Source organism: Thermobia domestica, chromosome 1 (assembly GCF_964235325.1).
Source record: "Thermobia domestica chromosome 1, izTheDome1.hap1.1, whole genome shotgun sequence".
Classification (NCBI taxonomy): Eukaryota; Metazoa; Arthropoda; class Insecta; order Zygentoma; family Lepismatidae; genus Thermobia; species Thermobia domestica.
Window position 1 is genome coordinate 248,131,027 of NC_137454.1, and position 15,000 is coordinate 248,146,026.

At 36.8% G+C, this 15,000-nt stretch overlaps 1 protein-coding gene across 1 annotated transcript in view; it reads left to right on the forward strand.

The window, feature by feature from the left end:
• The first annotated feature begins 2,492 nt into the window (after positions 1-2,492).
• Positions 2,493-15,000, forward strand: part of LOC145667437 (caspase-1-like) — a 30,689-nt gene continuing 18,181 nt past the window's right edge. Inside the window, exons 1-2 of the mRNA XM_081734919.1 lie at positions 2,493-2,640; positions 12,490-12,965. Of these exons, the coding sequence (XP_081591045.1) occupies positions 2,620-2,640; positions 12,490-12,965 (497 nt within the window). The 5' untranslated portion in view covers positions 2,493-2,619. The remainder of the gene's footprint in view (positions 2,641-12,489; positions 12,966-15,000) is intronic.

Here is a 15,000-nt window from a genome sequence, read left to right on the forward strand (position 1 = left end):
GCAGGAGTTGCAAAGAGATGATGCGGACCAACGACGTGAATTCTGTGAATGGTTTACACGCACACAACACAAACAACCTTACCTTGTAGCTAACATCATGTTTTCCGACGAGGCCACATTTCATCTTAATGGAACTGTTAACAGACGTACTACCTGTATTGAACAGATAGCAACCCTCATGTTGCCGAAGTTCCCCATAATCAAGTTGACCCTTGTATACATGTATGGTGTGCAATTCACGGTAATCTTCTGGTGAATCCTGTGTTCCTAGAGGGGGAGATTAGCAGGTGAAACCTATCAAAACCTGCTACAAGCAATACTGGAACCTTATTTGGATAACTTGCCTCTCGCAAACCGCCAGCACTTTTACTGCCAACACGACGGTCCGCCATCGCACTTCAGTGTCAACGTTCGACAATGATTGAATGCAGCAGTTCGTGGACACCGGATCGGGCGTCGAAGTCTGGTGGAATGGCTACCGAGATCGCCTGATTTAACAGTGCTTGATTTTTTCTGTGGGGCGACTTAAAATCCGTTATTTACAGGAATCTCCCGCATACAATTGCTGCTCTACAACACAATATTCGAGAGGCCAGCGCTGCTATTACCACTGAGACTCTGCAATGGGTTAGGGTCAGATTGCGACATTGTATGGCAATTTGTGCGCAACAAGATGGACATCAATTCGAACATCTGCTACGCATTGTTTTTACCTGTTTTAAAATCTTCCAAAAGATAGGTGACTTGAAGTGAATGGATAGGTTAGGTGCAGTATCCTTTGTGTGAATGTCGCGGACTTTTCTCCTCATATCATTCATTTGTCAAAAGAATAAGGATGGTATGCCATTGTCGCCTATCAGACGAATGCTAGGATAGTACATCTCAAATAGATGGATTCTACATTTTTTAATCCCTTTCCAATGACATAAGTAGTAGTGTGCACGAGACCAGAACATTCTCATGTCTCGCGTCGTTTCGAAAACTTATAGATGACACTAGGTAATGATTCAACGAAATGAGATGAGGCAACAAGTTTACGAGTCGAGACGAGACCCTTCAAATGAATAATGATGTTCACCAGCTGGGAAACTTATTTTATTTATTTGTTCAAGGAAATGACATAAGGAGACACTTCCTCTACTCTGAGTTCACATCGGCTCTTTAGATGAGTCTAGGACTGAAGAAGGAAGTGGCCCTGTCCTGAGAGAAGGAAACATCCCGGCATGCACCCGGGGGAACTGAGGAAAATCAGGAAAAACCTTAGTCAGTATGGCCCGTTGAAGCAGGGTTCGTGCCCACGTTTGGGCTATCGAAATGCCGTGTGGCAGGCAGGTACGCTATCTTCTACACCAGCAGCTGAGAACGAGATAATTAATTTATCTCGTTTCAACTCATCTGGAAACATGACGATACTGACGCTTGTTTCTAGACGAGACAACAATTGAGTAATGAGGCAGGATCTAAGTGCCGCAATAAGTAGAATTGAATTGTATGGTTCAAACTTCAAAGTTGTCATATTACCAAACAGAATACGTTTGTAAGGATTTTATAGCTTAAAAATTGTTGCTTCTGTTTTAAAGCACTCACATGGTCACAGCCTGTTCAACTTGTATTGCTATAGGCCTAACTCAATTTTATGGACTTTTTTCTGGGTTTTGAGTTTTGGCACTTAAGCCCTTTCTACTTTCATTCAATTGTCCTCTTCTCTCATTTCACTGACGTCAATAAGTAATTAATTCCAGTTTGCCGTGAATAAATTCAATTCAATTTCTTTTTCGTACCTGTCCCCTCACCTTCTGATGGTGACGCCACTGCCTTGGATTGATGTAGCGTGTGATCCTTCTTCATATCCTTCATTGTGGCCGTTCCTGCTATTCTCCTTGGTCCAGGATACTTCAAACCACACGCACTTAATATAAGCTAATCCGAAATCCTTTTCAACGTTTCTATTTGTTTATATTTTGAAGATAAACGATCAAATTTCCAAAGGTAGTAAACCCTTTCAATCCTCATACTAACGGACATAGAACTATCGAAATTTTTGATTACCTGACGACTAACTCAGCAAAATATTATTTATTTTAATATTGTTTGGTGTGATAAATAATTTTCTACACTTTACTTGTAGTTATCTTCCTCATTTTCGATGTTGAAATCGCCCTTCTCTTCTATTAATAACACTATGCTATGTTCTAAAGTTTTGCTCAGTTAATGAAGAAACATTTAATAAAAGCAACTTTAATAAGATCTAGCAGGATGCAGCACTTTTGTGCGTCAGTAGGTTATCTCAAAGGACTTCTCAAGTGAATATTAAAGTGCATATGCATATTGTTCACTTCAGCAATTAAAAATCAGAGCTTTTGTAGCAGACTACTTTTTTGTGTCCAATTATATCTCATAAGCCACGAGACAAGCCTTTATTTGCCTCCCTTTCGTGATATTGCCTCGTCCGTTATCAGTGACTATGAATGTTATCGACCCTGTGACAAGAGTGAAATATTGCAGCTGATAATAGTGAAACGCTTACAGGTATATCTGTGCAAACATTCACTTATGTTGCTGTCTTGAGTGCCTCATTTAATCTTTTGTAGAAACATTAAAATCTGTAACTAAGCCATCATGGATAGCTCTGCCTCACAGGTACGTTCTAAAATTAGAAACTTCCAGTTTTTATCGTTTCTAATGTATTTCACCTGAGTCTGTTGTTCAACTGTAGAATTAGAGTAAATTCAGCAAACAACACTATCTTCAGAAGAAAGTAAATACTGACAAAAATAACAAGGAGGGCAAAAGGGTAACTACAGTAACTCCTTTGAGTGAAGAAACTCAAATATTCGAACTCTGTATATTTGACATACAAAGATAGTCAACACACTGCGAAATTGTTTCGCCTCTTTTAATACACCATTAAGAAAATGAAAAAATCAAATTAGTACATATTACACATGATGCAGTGAAAGTCAACTTACTGTAGTAGTAAATTTACGTTTTCAAAAACAAATTGTATAGTGTGCCAGCTTATATATCTTTACTGTTTAATAAAATTCTCTGATCTTAACACAGATATACTGTAGTTCAAAAACTTTGATAAGAAGTGTTAAGCCTAACGAAGTACTGCGGCAAAAATTGGTCTCCTTGGCTCAACAGGATACCAAACATGATTGAAAAAAAAACATGTTTTTTTTTAAAAAAAAACAAAAAACGTTTTTTATGTTTAAAACGTTTTTAACGTTTAAAACAAAGTAATTTGTTTTAAACAAAAAAAACATCTTTATTTTGTTTATTTTGTTTAAAACAATAATCTAAATAGGCATATATATTACATTTCTACACTCTTAGGTACTGCTTGCCATCTATATTCAAACGCTAGATCAAATTTCGGTAACTTCTCTAATCTCGATCCGCCCAAATGTTCAATTCCGGAGAAAGAAATCGGGATTTTCCCAATCTCCGTTCACAGAATATGCAGTTTAGTTTCTTTGTATTACGTTCTACTGGTCGTCTGCATTCTTAATCTTTAAACTCCCATTGATGCAACTGCTGTGTCAGGGCTTTAAACCTCAATGGCTCAGTCTTAAACATCAAATTAGGGCTGGAAGATGGTTTTGGTACCAATTTATTCCTGAAAGATGCAGCTTTGCTGGTGTGCATTTTATGTATGTGGGAGGAAGGTAAATATCGTGCTTTTTTTCTTTTCTTTTGTTTTTTCAACAGTTTTTTGGGAGCCATTCCCCCTCTTGGAGGATAGATTCATAAAAATTGTTACGTGAAGCAATGAAGTAGGTTGCTACATTGTAATATCGTGTATTTGTACTTCTTGCTTATATGGGGGAGCAGAGAGGGGGCAAAGTTGGCCAATTTTTGGAGTTTAAGTTTTTTTGACGTAAATTGCATTTATTTTTACAACAAACATCAATAGCTCAGTCCTTAATTAAGCTAGAAAGATGATTTGGTACCAAAGTATTTTTGAGGGATAAAGCTTTCCGTCAGTTGCATTTTATGTATATAGGAGGTACGTATGTACGGCCGAGAGAGGGAGGATAAAGTTTTTTTTTTTCATCAATTTTTTTCATCATGTTTGGCGGGTATTCCTCCCCCCTTTGTGATACATCCATAAAAATTGGTATGTGAAGCAATGAAGTAGTCCCCTACATGATAGTAACCTGTATGTGTACTTGTTGTTTATAGAGGAAGAGGGGGGTCAAATTTGTTAATTTACATTTATTTTCGGGACGGTCCCATATAACACAAGATATATTTCACTGAAATGGTCTAGAAGCATAATTCTTGTTCGTATACATGATGTGTGCAGCAAAAATGATTTGCATATGGACATGGTACTATAGTGGGGGAGGGGAGAGAATGTCTAATTCAATGAATGTTTTTCTGCGCATATTTTTTTTAAACATTTCCTACTTAAAACGAATTCATTACGCAATCGCAGCAATAGCTACCATTTCTTATATTATTGTCACAAGTATGTGGCATACACATTAGCATCATTTTGTCAGCGTAGGGTGGCTGCAAGGGTTGCCACGGCCCCGCAAAGTCAATATTTTCATATTTTTAATGATTCTTTATGTCTGCTCTTTTTCTACGAATACGGCGGGAATTTCACGAATGTTACCATGTTGGGATTTGTGGTCTATAAGCTTTCCAATGGTGTATAACTCATGACTCTGTGATAATTAGGGGGGTCACCAGAGCCCCGAACGTGAGAGTCTACCATTTTGTTAAAATCCCTGGCGGGTGTCTAGAGTTAATTGTGTTGTTATGCCGTAGACACTAATCCTTATTAGCTACCCATGTTGCAGATAGAGATGTATCTTGAAAACTGTTTTGTTAAAATGTCATTTGCTCCTTGTAGGCTAGTCACTGCTCTTTTCTATGAGTTGTATTGTATTTGTCAGAGTATTTCTTCTAGCTTATGATGTGAGAACTGTCATTATTATGGAAACGATAGTGATCAAAAAATACCCAAGTTTTGAATTTGTGAATTTGGACCTTAGAAGAGTGTATAGTGTGTTTAACGTCCGTTATTCTTGGAAATTAAGAAATGTTCAAATATTTCACTTGAATTTCTGTTGGTTTAGTTATACACACACTGATGTGCAGAGTTTCGTTTAGTAATTGCTGTTATAATAAGAATATAACTCTGCTTGTAATTTACTCCATGCACAAATCCTGCGGAGGATGGGTTGTTTGTTAGAAAATTAAATTAGCTTCTTCAATCTAATATTTTAGTTGTTTTAAACATGTCCAACCAGCGTCGAAAAAAAAAACACGTTTAAAACAATTTGTTTAAAACGTTTAAAACAAACTGAATAAAACAACAGCCCTCGTTTAAAACATGTTTTAAACACTTGTTTTAAACATTTTGTTTTAGACATATCAACCCTGATATCAACACACGCTCATCGGACTATAAAACGTTAAATTTGATTCCTCGCAGTGGACCTCAACTAATTTGTAATTTTATGTCGTGTTACATTAGTTTTAGTCGTATTGTACTGTATAAATTCTCTCACATCATGTCTGAGCTGTTTATTTTTTAAAGTGTAATTACATTATTTTGGACGTAATTGGGAACTACCAAATCTCAATGCATAATCTATTTCAACACATCACAGAAATACACGTATAGTCCTAGGAATTATTAATCATTGACGAGTCCTCTTAATTTCTGCTTCCCAGGTCCGATGTGCAAACGCTACCAGAGATACTGAATTCAATGTAAAATTTGGGTTATACTGTATACGAAATGTCTGTTCTATATATAAAGTGTCCAAGCTGGTAGACCTAGTTATCCTTTGACATTATTTTAATGTAAACTGAGACAACTCATGTGCATCACCTGTACGATAGAAAATTCTAAATTACTTCGTGACAGTTAGTTTAACATAGTAATACTCGTACCGTACATTAGGTGCTAAACACAAAATAATATTCTACATCAAAAATATTAATATAATAATAGAAATAATGAATTCATTATATCCATTGAGATTATATATTATCTCAATGATTATATCACGTATTCGAAACAGTATTGAGGAAACATAATGGAGTTAGTATCCCAAATCTCAGAGTGTATGAGTCGCAGCGAGTTAACGTCATTCGACAGCGGACGATCAAAGCTACAAGATGTGCAAAGAGTATAATCAGACGTAACGTATTGCGTCGCACGTTTCGCAAAACTGCGCTACATTTTATAATATTATGTCAATAAAGGCAAAAATACTCTTTATGGGCAAAATACGTTACCAAAATCAAAGCCAAAATACGGTTCAATCGCTTTCGTTCTGAAAATTTCGATGTCTAAGATTCTCCAAGTGGATAATATTCTGATCCAAAAGTTGAGAAAGACCGGCATGTTAGCAGTGATGACATCGTCAATGAAATAAACGTTTATCACCAAACAGTATTAATTATTTGCACGAAAACTGGCTAGGGAAAGAAGCTCGATGTTTGGGTGCCTCATGATATGACTCAAAAACATTTACTCGATCAAATTTCCATCTACGAATCTCTCCTGAAACGTAACGAACTGTAGCCATTTCTGAAGTAGTTGATAACGAGTCAAAAAAAGTGGATAATCGACAACAATAATGTGTAGAAAATATCATGGTCGAAGCGAGGAGAACCTCCTGTCAGTGGCAAAGCTCACACTGTTCCCAGAAAGTTTATAGTATTCGTTTGATGTGATTGAAAGGACACCGTGCAGTTGCAGAACGTTAGACTCAGACCTATATACTGTTGCCAATTAGCGCAAGTGTACCCAGTAATTCAAAATAAACGGCCGGAACTAGTCAACAGAAAGAGTGTCACATACTACGCTGAGAACGCCCGACAGCATAAATGTTTAACGTTCCGTGAGACTGAGAAAACCTGACTTGGAAGTTCAGGGGACAGCCCGGATTTCGCACCGTCAGACTATCATTTGTTTCGATCTCTGCAGGGTTCTCAATAGTGGTAAATTAGCTTCAAGGGATGTCTAAAAAAATACTTGTCACTTTTTTTTTAAACCAGAAACCACAGCAACGGTATTACGGTGGTGCTGGAAAATACTAGAAGGCCCTCAAATAAAATGGTACGTATGTGGTTTCGTAATGTTATCTTGAATTTGACAATAAATGTAGTCTCAATTTTAATCTCCAAAGGCTCAATACGTTTTAGACAACTTGATATATAAACATAATAGCCTGTAAATGTCGATATTTATGTCTATAGTTGCTATCAGGCGCGGCTGCTGTAATACCTTGCATGATGTTCAGTCGACTGCTTCTAAACCTTATAAATGAAGTGTTCCAGTAGTGTTTGAGTAAGCGCAATACTATGCTCTCCAAAACAAGGCAAATCGATAGATATTCCAAAAATTCATGTAAAAAAAAAGTTTATACAAATAGATGGGTTTACGTTTGGAGTTGCATGAGGGTAAGTCAATGAGTATCTGCAATCAATTTTTATTATTTATTAGCACAAGAGTACAATTTTTATTCATATCATTTTTCAACATAGTCAGTCTGTTTTTCAATGCACCTGGTCCACCGTTCCACAAGCTTTCCGATACTCTCTGCAGAAAAGGTTTTGATTCCATTGCAACCCATGAATGCACTGCTTTCTTCGCCTGTTGATAAGAGCTGAATCGATGGCTTTTGAGAGCATCTTTAAATACATCAAACAGATAGCAATCCGTCAGGGTGAGGTCGAAACTGTTTGCAGGCTACTCAAACACCTCGACACGAAGTGTCTAAAGAGTTTGAGCAGTGTGGGTGGCAGTATGTGGACGAACATTGTCATGTAACACAAGAACGTTTTCCAACAATCGACCTCTGCGTTAGGCTTCAATTTGCTTAGCATCATATGTTGTACCTTTTACTGTTTATTGTTGACCCGTTTTTCAGATAACGTTCCAGGATTGGCTATTGTGAGTCCCAAAACACTATGAGCATCACTTTCCCTGCAGAAGGCTGACTCTTGAATTTCTTCTTGACAGGAGATCCGTGATGCTTCCATTCTATCCTCAGGCGTTCGCTCACAAGTTAATCCACGTTTAATCTCCGGTGATGATTCGCCTAAGAAACGCTTCACATTCGTTAGCATAACGGTCAAGAAGTGCTGACAGATTCTTACACGGTTTCGCTTGCGCTTTTCATCAAGTTTTTTCGGCACCCATCTCACACAGACTTTGTGAAAGTTGAACCTGTTATGCACGATATCATATGCAGAACCGTGATTAATTTGCATATAGATTGCCACTTGATTAACAGTCACACGTCTGTTATTCAGAATCAAGGCGCAGACTCGTTCAATAGTCATCAGTTGTTGCTGTAGCTGGACACCGTGCTCTTCCTCATCCTTCACGCTCGTTCAATCAGTTTTGAATTGTTCAATTCACTGGTAAACACTGCACTGTGGTAAAACATTGTCCCCGTATTGTGCTGAAAGTTTTCTTGGAATTATCTTTCCGGATACACCTTCAGACCACAAAAAAGGTTGACAGAACGCTGTTCTTTAGTGCATACAGGGAGTGCTTCATACATCTTTACTTCGCAACAGTGCAAACCAGACTGATGTGATAACCCTGCAACCTATCATAGGCGAAGCTAACCGTGACACCTAGCGTCTGGTGAGCGCATAGTACCGTAAAGAAAACCTAAAAATAAATAGAAAAATATTGCAGTTACTTATTGACTGACCCTCGTATATCCAATATCATTTACTATATGACAGAAACTTCCTATTTCTTAACATGAAGAACTATATTTTTACTGCATTGCATCCAGAGATGATTTCAGAAGATTTTCTCGGGGAGGAGGGGAGGTTCAATACACTGGAGGTGAAAAGAAATATTACGAAAATACTGGGAATCTACAATAAGCACGATAGAATATATAGATCTGGGAAGGAAATTCATTTCTACAGGAGGAAATTCCCCCCGGGCTACCCCTTGAAATCATCACTAATCGCACCTATCTTCTCGTACTGTTGATGAATGGTAGCAATCACTTTATCAATTATTAGCACTTTACTTTCATAATGGTTACGAATTTCTTCACTCAGCAACGCTGGACGCAACTTTTTTAAATCCTTTGTGAGCAAGTGACGGATGAGAGAAAGAAAGGGGAAATGAACAAATGACAAGCAGCTTAGTAAATACAAACACACACATGAGTGTGATAGTTGTATATACATTTAATTCAGGTATAGTAATTTACTTATATTAATAATTCATCTTATTTAACTTAAAGAAGATAACAAGAAACGCTAACTTAAATACAGCATTTAGCTTTTTGCTTGGTATACGGACAGCAGCCGATATTGATGCTTAAAAAAAAATGCTGCCCAACACTGAGACAAAACTTGTAGGCCGAGATCTCGTCAGGACAAAACATTGCTATATCAATATGTAAGAGCTTCTGGGATAGAAATAATAATAATAATAATAATAATAATAATAATAATAATAATAATAATAATAATAATAATAATAATAATAATAATAATAATAATAATAATAGTAGTAGTAGTAGTAGTAGTAGTAGTAAATAGTGAAGGACTTAAATTACCTACGGTCAAAATGCTTGCTTTAGATACCAGAAGCGTCAACAGAATTGATGGGTTCAAAGTAAATGAATATAATCGTAAAAGGAACTTAAATTAGGAGAAATCTTATTCATCGAAACTATTTAAGTTATTTGAGTGCTCAAACTGCGAATCCTACTGGCGCTTAAAATTTATGCTAACAGTCTACTATTTCACGATCCTCTTAAAAAGACGAAACTGTGTATATAAACTCGCCATTTAAAATAAACTTGTCTCAGCGTTTACAAGAATTCGGCTTTAAAGGGGGGAACTAGGCAATTACGATAGCTTTTCTCTCCAGATTCAAAAAATGAAAATGATCTTTGTGATTGCATCACGGGAAAATGTCTAAACCGTTTGAAATGAATTTTTGAACATTCTGCCGCTAATGTTTTCATTAAACTGGGTTGTTTTACTATGTCACTTTAATTAAAAGGTGTATTCTCCTAAGAATTCAATATTTATGCCAAAAATTTAGTAATCTCACAAGCCCCTTAAGAGCCTGCCTTACTAAAAATAATACAAAATTTACCATTTTCCTTTTGCTTGTTTATTCATCAGTGAAAGGAGATAATGAAATGCAAGTCACCACAATCATAGAGAACGCTATTCTACAACAGAAAATATGAACCTGAAGAATGTTCAGTGTTGCAATCCATAGAAATTACAGTGTTGCCAGAAAAACAATTTCCCTAAAATCTAAGTTAAGGCAGCGAGTAGAGGAACAAACTCAACTGCATTTGGTTGCGTATCATATTGTTTTGGTTTCCTGTGAACTACTTTTTAAATAATAGTTGTATTTAGTTTGTAATAAACAAAATAGTTTTAACATACAGTTATTAAAACTAAATAATAATGTTAATTAAAAAGTAGTTCACAAGAAACCAAAATAACATGATACGTAATCAAATGCAGTTGAGTTCATTCCTCTACTCTTTGTCTTAACTTACATTTTAGGGAAATTGTTTTTCTGGCAACACTGTAATTTCTATGGATTGCAACACTGAACATTCTTCAGGTTCATATTTTCTGTTGTAGAATAGCATTATCTATGATTGTGGTGACTTGCATTTCATTATCTCCTTTCACTGATGAATAATCAAGCAAAAGAAAAATGGTAAATTTCGTATTATTTTTAGTAAGGCAGGCTCTTAAGTTAGGAAGACAAAACTCGGGATATAAACTCCTCATTGAACATAAACTGACACGTGTCCCAGCGTTTTAGAAAAAGTTTACTTTTAAGAAGTCAAGAGAGTAATTTCTATAGGTTTTCCTCCTCCATACTCAAATCGACATTGTCAGCCTCAATATCACGGAAAATCAGCCGAACTGTTTGAGGAACTTTTGGACATAGTATGTCTGACATTGTCTGCTTCATCATCATGGGAAAGCTGCTGAACCATTTGAAATGAATTTTCTGTCCATTACTGTACTTAAATTTATTTTCAAATTGCAAGAAGTGTTTTCTGTGCTAAATATGTTTGACTGGAGAATAGTTACTGTTCATAATGAGAAGATTACTAAAATGTTGAGAGGTGAAAAGGGAAGACTGTCCATGTCCGTATCTGAGAGTGTCAGGGAAATAGAGGAATCTGTCCCGTAATAATATATATGCTTATGCAGACCTAGGTAGAGCATAGGTAGAGCAAATTACAGTACGGAATCGTTTTCTCCCACTACCAGACTTTATTACAAAATTCCACTATAATACAAGTCAGCAAATTCTCTAATGTTTGAGTAAAATAAATGCCCCAGACCTGACGGTCTTGGGAAGGATTCCTCCCGAAGCAAGCCACGTGAGGAGAGGTAGGACACTCAATGCCCCACTGCAAGTAGAAAACTAGACGGGTGTTGTGATCAAGAATCTCCCAACGCTCCACTGCAAGCAGAGAGAAAGGTAATGTTCCCCACAAGTCTCCATTGCAAGCCAGGACGCAAAGAAGGCCTGGAGCTCCACTGCAAGCTAAAGGCTTGGGTTGGGTAAGATTCTTCCAAAGATCCGCTGTAAGCTAAGAAAGTGGATTTGACCAGCCGGAGACTGATACTTGTCGCTGAAATCCTCTCTGTTATATTGGTGCTCTAGGTGAGGCGGTTGCGCTGGTGATCCTTCGTCGTCATATGGTCAATGGTGTTGCTGGTGTCCCTATCGCCTGCAGCTATAGTAATCTGTAGTAAGACACACATGGTTGCTGTTAGTCAATATAAGCACGTGTTGGTTGTTTGTAAATAAAACCATGTGAGATATTACGATACGTTGATTGATTTGAATATTCTACACTGAAGAAGCTGCTATAGCGTAATTTCATTTGGCGGGATTTTGACCAGCGAGTTTTTGTCAGGTGAGATTGTGTCCCGCGAGCTTCTTGCTGCAAGGGTTTAGCTGTGAGGTTTTGTATCCAATTTTTTTCTTATGTCAAGCAGGAGTAAAAGTAAAGGGGAACGCGGGGGAAGCCGTTACCCCACTTTCTAAAAATTACAATGGGCAAAGATATGCATTGAAGATGGCGTGACGTTATGCGTCTCTCTACCTTTTCAAGTCCATTTTAGCTCTGATGTCAGGATTTTTTGCTATAAGCTGATCAGAATTTTTACGAATGACACTGGAGATGTTATTCCTTACTCGTCAATTGACGCCTCCAAAATAGCAACAAAGTTTGCGTCAATTGTTAGTATCCGATAGATATAGGAAGAGATAAGTATAGTAGACATGATAATCCATACTGCTCTATTCGAACTGAAATTTTACTCGTATTCGCGAAGTATGAACCATTAATTATTATAGAAGAATTGCCGCATACGTTGTTGCTATTTTAGAAACTTCAATTCATTTGCTTGAAAAAATGTAAAAACAAATTTTACTTGTACCTCTAACTAATAGATTTAATTTATTCTTTCTTTTCTCAGGCTGGGAAGAAAGATGAAATTGAAGAGCAAAGTTCATCCTTCTCCGAAGTTCAACATATGTGTAATTCATCTACTGATGGTTCAGCCAGCACAACTATTGTCAGAAGTCGTGAGTCAAGAGTTACAAAGACCAAAATCAACGTAACAACTGATATTAAGGATATTTCTCCACAAATAACAGCTACAACAAATTTGTCTCCAGACATGCATCATCAGTTGTTGTTATCCAGTGAGATAGAACCACCTAGTTTGGTGAGAAAGTTCCTTACAGATACCGCAGATCTACTTGGATCAAAAGTGGAAACCAAGCATGTTACTGAACAAGTTGCTAAGAAATCAACAGTGACATCATCAGCGCTTAAAGATGAAGCATCAACAGTAGCAACAACGACTGATTCTTCTGTGTTTTTACCTGGCATACCACAATCAGACGAAATCAAAGAGTCCTCAGTTGAATATTTACAGGATACCTACAAGTAAGTGTATGTTCAAGAAGTACACAGGTAAAACCTATATAGGTCTAGGTGTTAAAATGTAGCAATTAGGAAATGGAACTGATTATCATATTTTACTGCAAAATTAGTTTTGGCACGAAAGGTTTTGAAGGCAGAAGAACGTTCCTATATACTGTCAGAATAAGATATGCTTTCATTTGTAATGTTGACTTTTATTCAATTACTAGAAATCGAATGTTTATTCTTGATGGGGCTATATATGACTACTATAAAATACTGCTTTATCTTCTAACCGCACCTAAGGAAACGATAAACAAATCTGGAATCTGTGGTCCTGTACACTAATTCAAGAGGAGATAATGTCTATAAAACTTCTTTAGCTTATAACGATCTCTTCCTCTTTTCTGAACAACAGAAGTGGCTGCCATGGTTGAGTAGCCTAAGCCATTATACTGGCAGTCGCAACGCTTATTTGACACAAGTTTGGACCCCCACTCAAGGTATGAATGTTATTTGTTGCCATTTCACCATTTATCTCATTATCTTTGTTCATATCTCATTGTCTCTTTTGATCTAATGGACAGAATAATTGGACGTAAAATCTTTAGAAAAAAACGTCCTATAGAAAACAATCATTAAAACAACAAAAACTTATCCGCTCTTATACAATGCCTCTAATACCTCCTTCTCTTGAACGGTAGCAAATGTAAAACCCACTCACATCTCGAATTGCACCCGTAATTTAATTATTAATAGTTGTCGCCGATTTTTTTACGATTGTGTTATTCCATCTGTCTCTAATTTGTTTCTGCGATTTATATAGGGTCTAGTAGTCTATAAAAGCTATATATGTCTCCTGCGAAATACAAAGGTTATCATCCTTTCTTAGCCTGTAATTTCGAATTGAAGTGGTTTCTTTCTTGTCTAATACGAATCAAAATTTTAAAATGTGTGTGTGTGTGTGCTTTTACAACTTCGAATTCAGAAAATTTGCATGTTTTGTACGAGTACTGTAACAATACATTTTATTGCTCCGTTATTTAACAATACAAATAATTCTTTCTTTGCTTTTATCTCCGTTCAGGACGGAATCTCAAAACCCTCTTCATCCAGATAAATACTAGGCCTATACAGAATAAATAAAAAGTATGTCCTTCATTCAGGACAGATGATCAATGAGACCAATGGGCAGAGGTGTGAAGGCAAGGCTCAATAATTTCGTATGTTCAGAAAATGTAGTCAGCACGCTCCGACCATCTTTATCCCCTGATCGCCACAAGTACCTATTTTACAGAAATACAGAGATTGGATGAATCCCTGAGCCTCATTGTACTGTTAGTAGAATGCAAAATAAATAGCAATATCACGTGTACTCCACGTGAAGGAGTCTGGTTTGTACGGCCTGATTAATATTCGTATTAAAACCAGAAGTGGTAATTAAAACCAGAAGGTTAGACTGAAGCTGGAATGTATTCTTGAGACGCTTAGTTGATTGCAGAAAACCTCTTCCATCTCTTACCGGTTTAGCTCCATAGTGATCAACGTTAAAACTAGAAATGCTTGTTTACTCATCTCCTGTTTGAATATCACCTTTATCAAGGACTCGATTTCTGATTTTTAAGCCTCTACACCCTGGCGAAAGTTGACTGTGATCCATCAAACAGTTCTTGACACAGTTTTTGTCTCTCGCACGGACCAACACACATTTTTCTTTTGTCTCTCGGACGAATGATCACACACAGAGACAGGTTAAATAAAACCAAATTCTTTAATAAAGCCTACAGTCACTAGTAATCAACTTTCATTCCAATTCTGAAAGAAGAAAAAGATCCAACAAAAGTCCTCCCTGGTGGTCTCATTGCTACCACGCACCGCTTTGGTACGTGTTGTAACGGGTTCAATTTCAACTGGTAGGCCCCTAAAATTTGAAGACATTATGGTGATAGGAATTCCACTTTAAAATCGAAAGCCCTCATCTCATGTAGCATCATTACTTAAAAGAGATACTAAACATCGATTCAATGAATCAACCAAGATTTAAAAAAAAAAAAAAAAA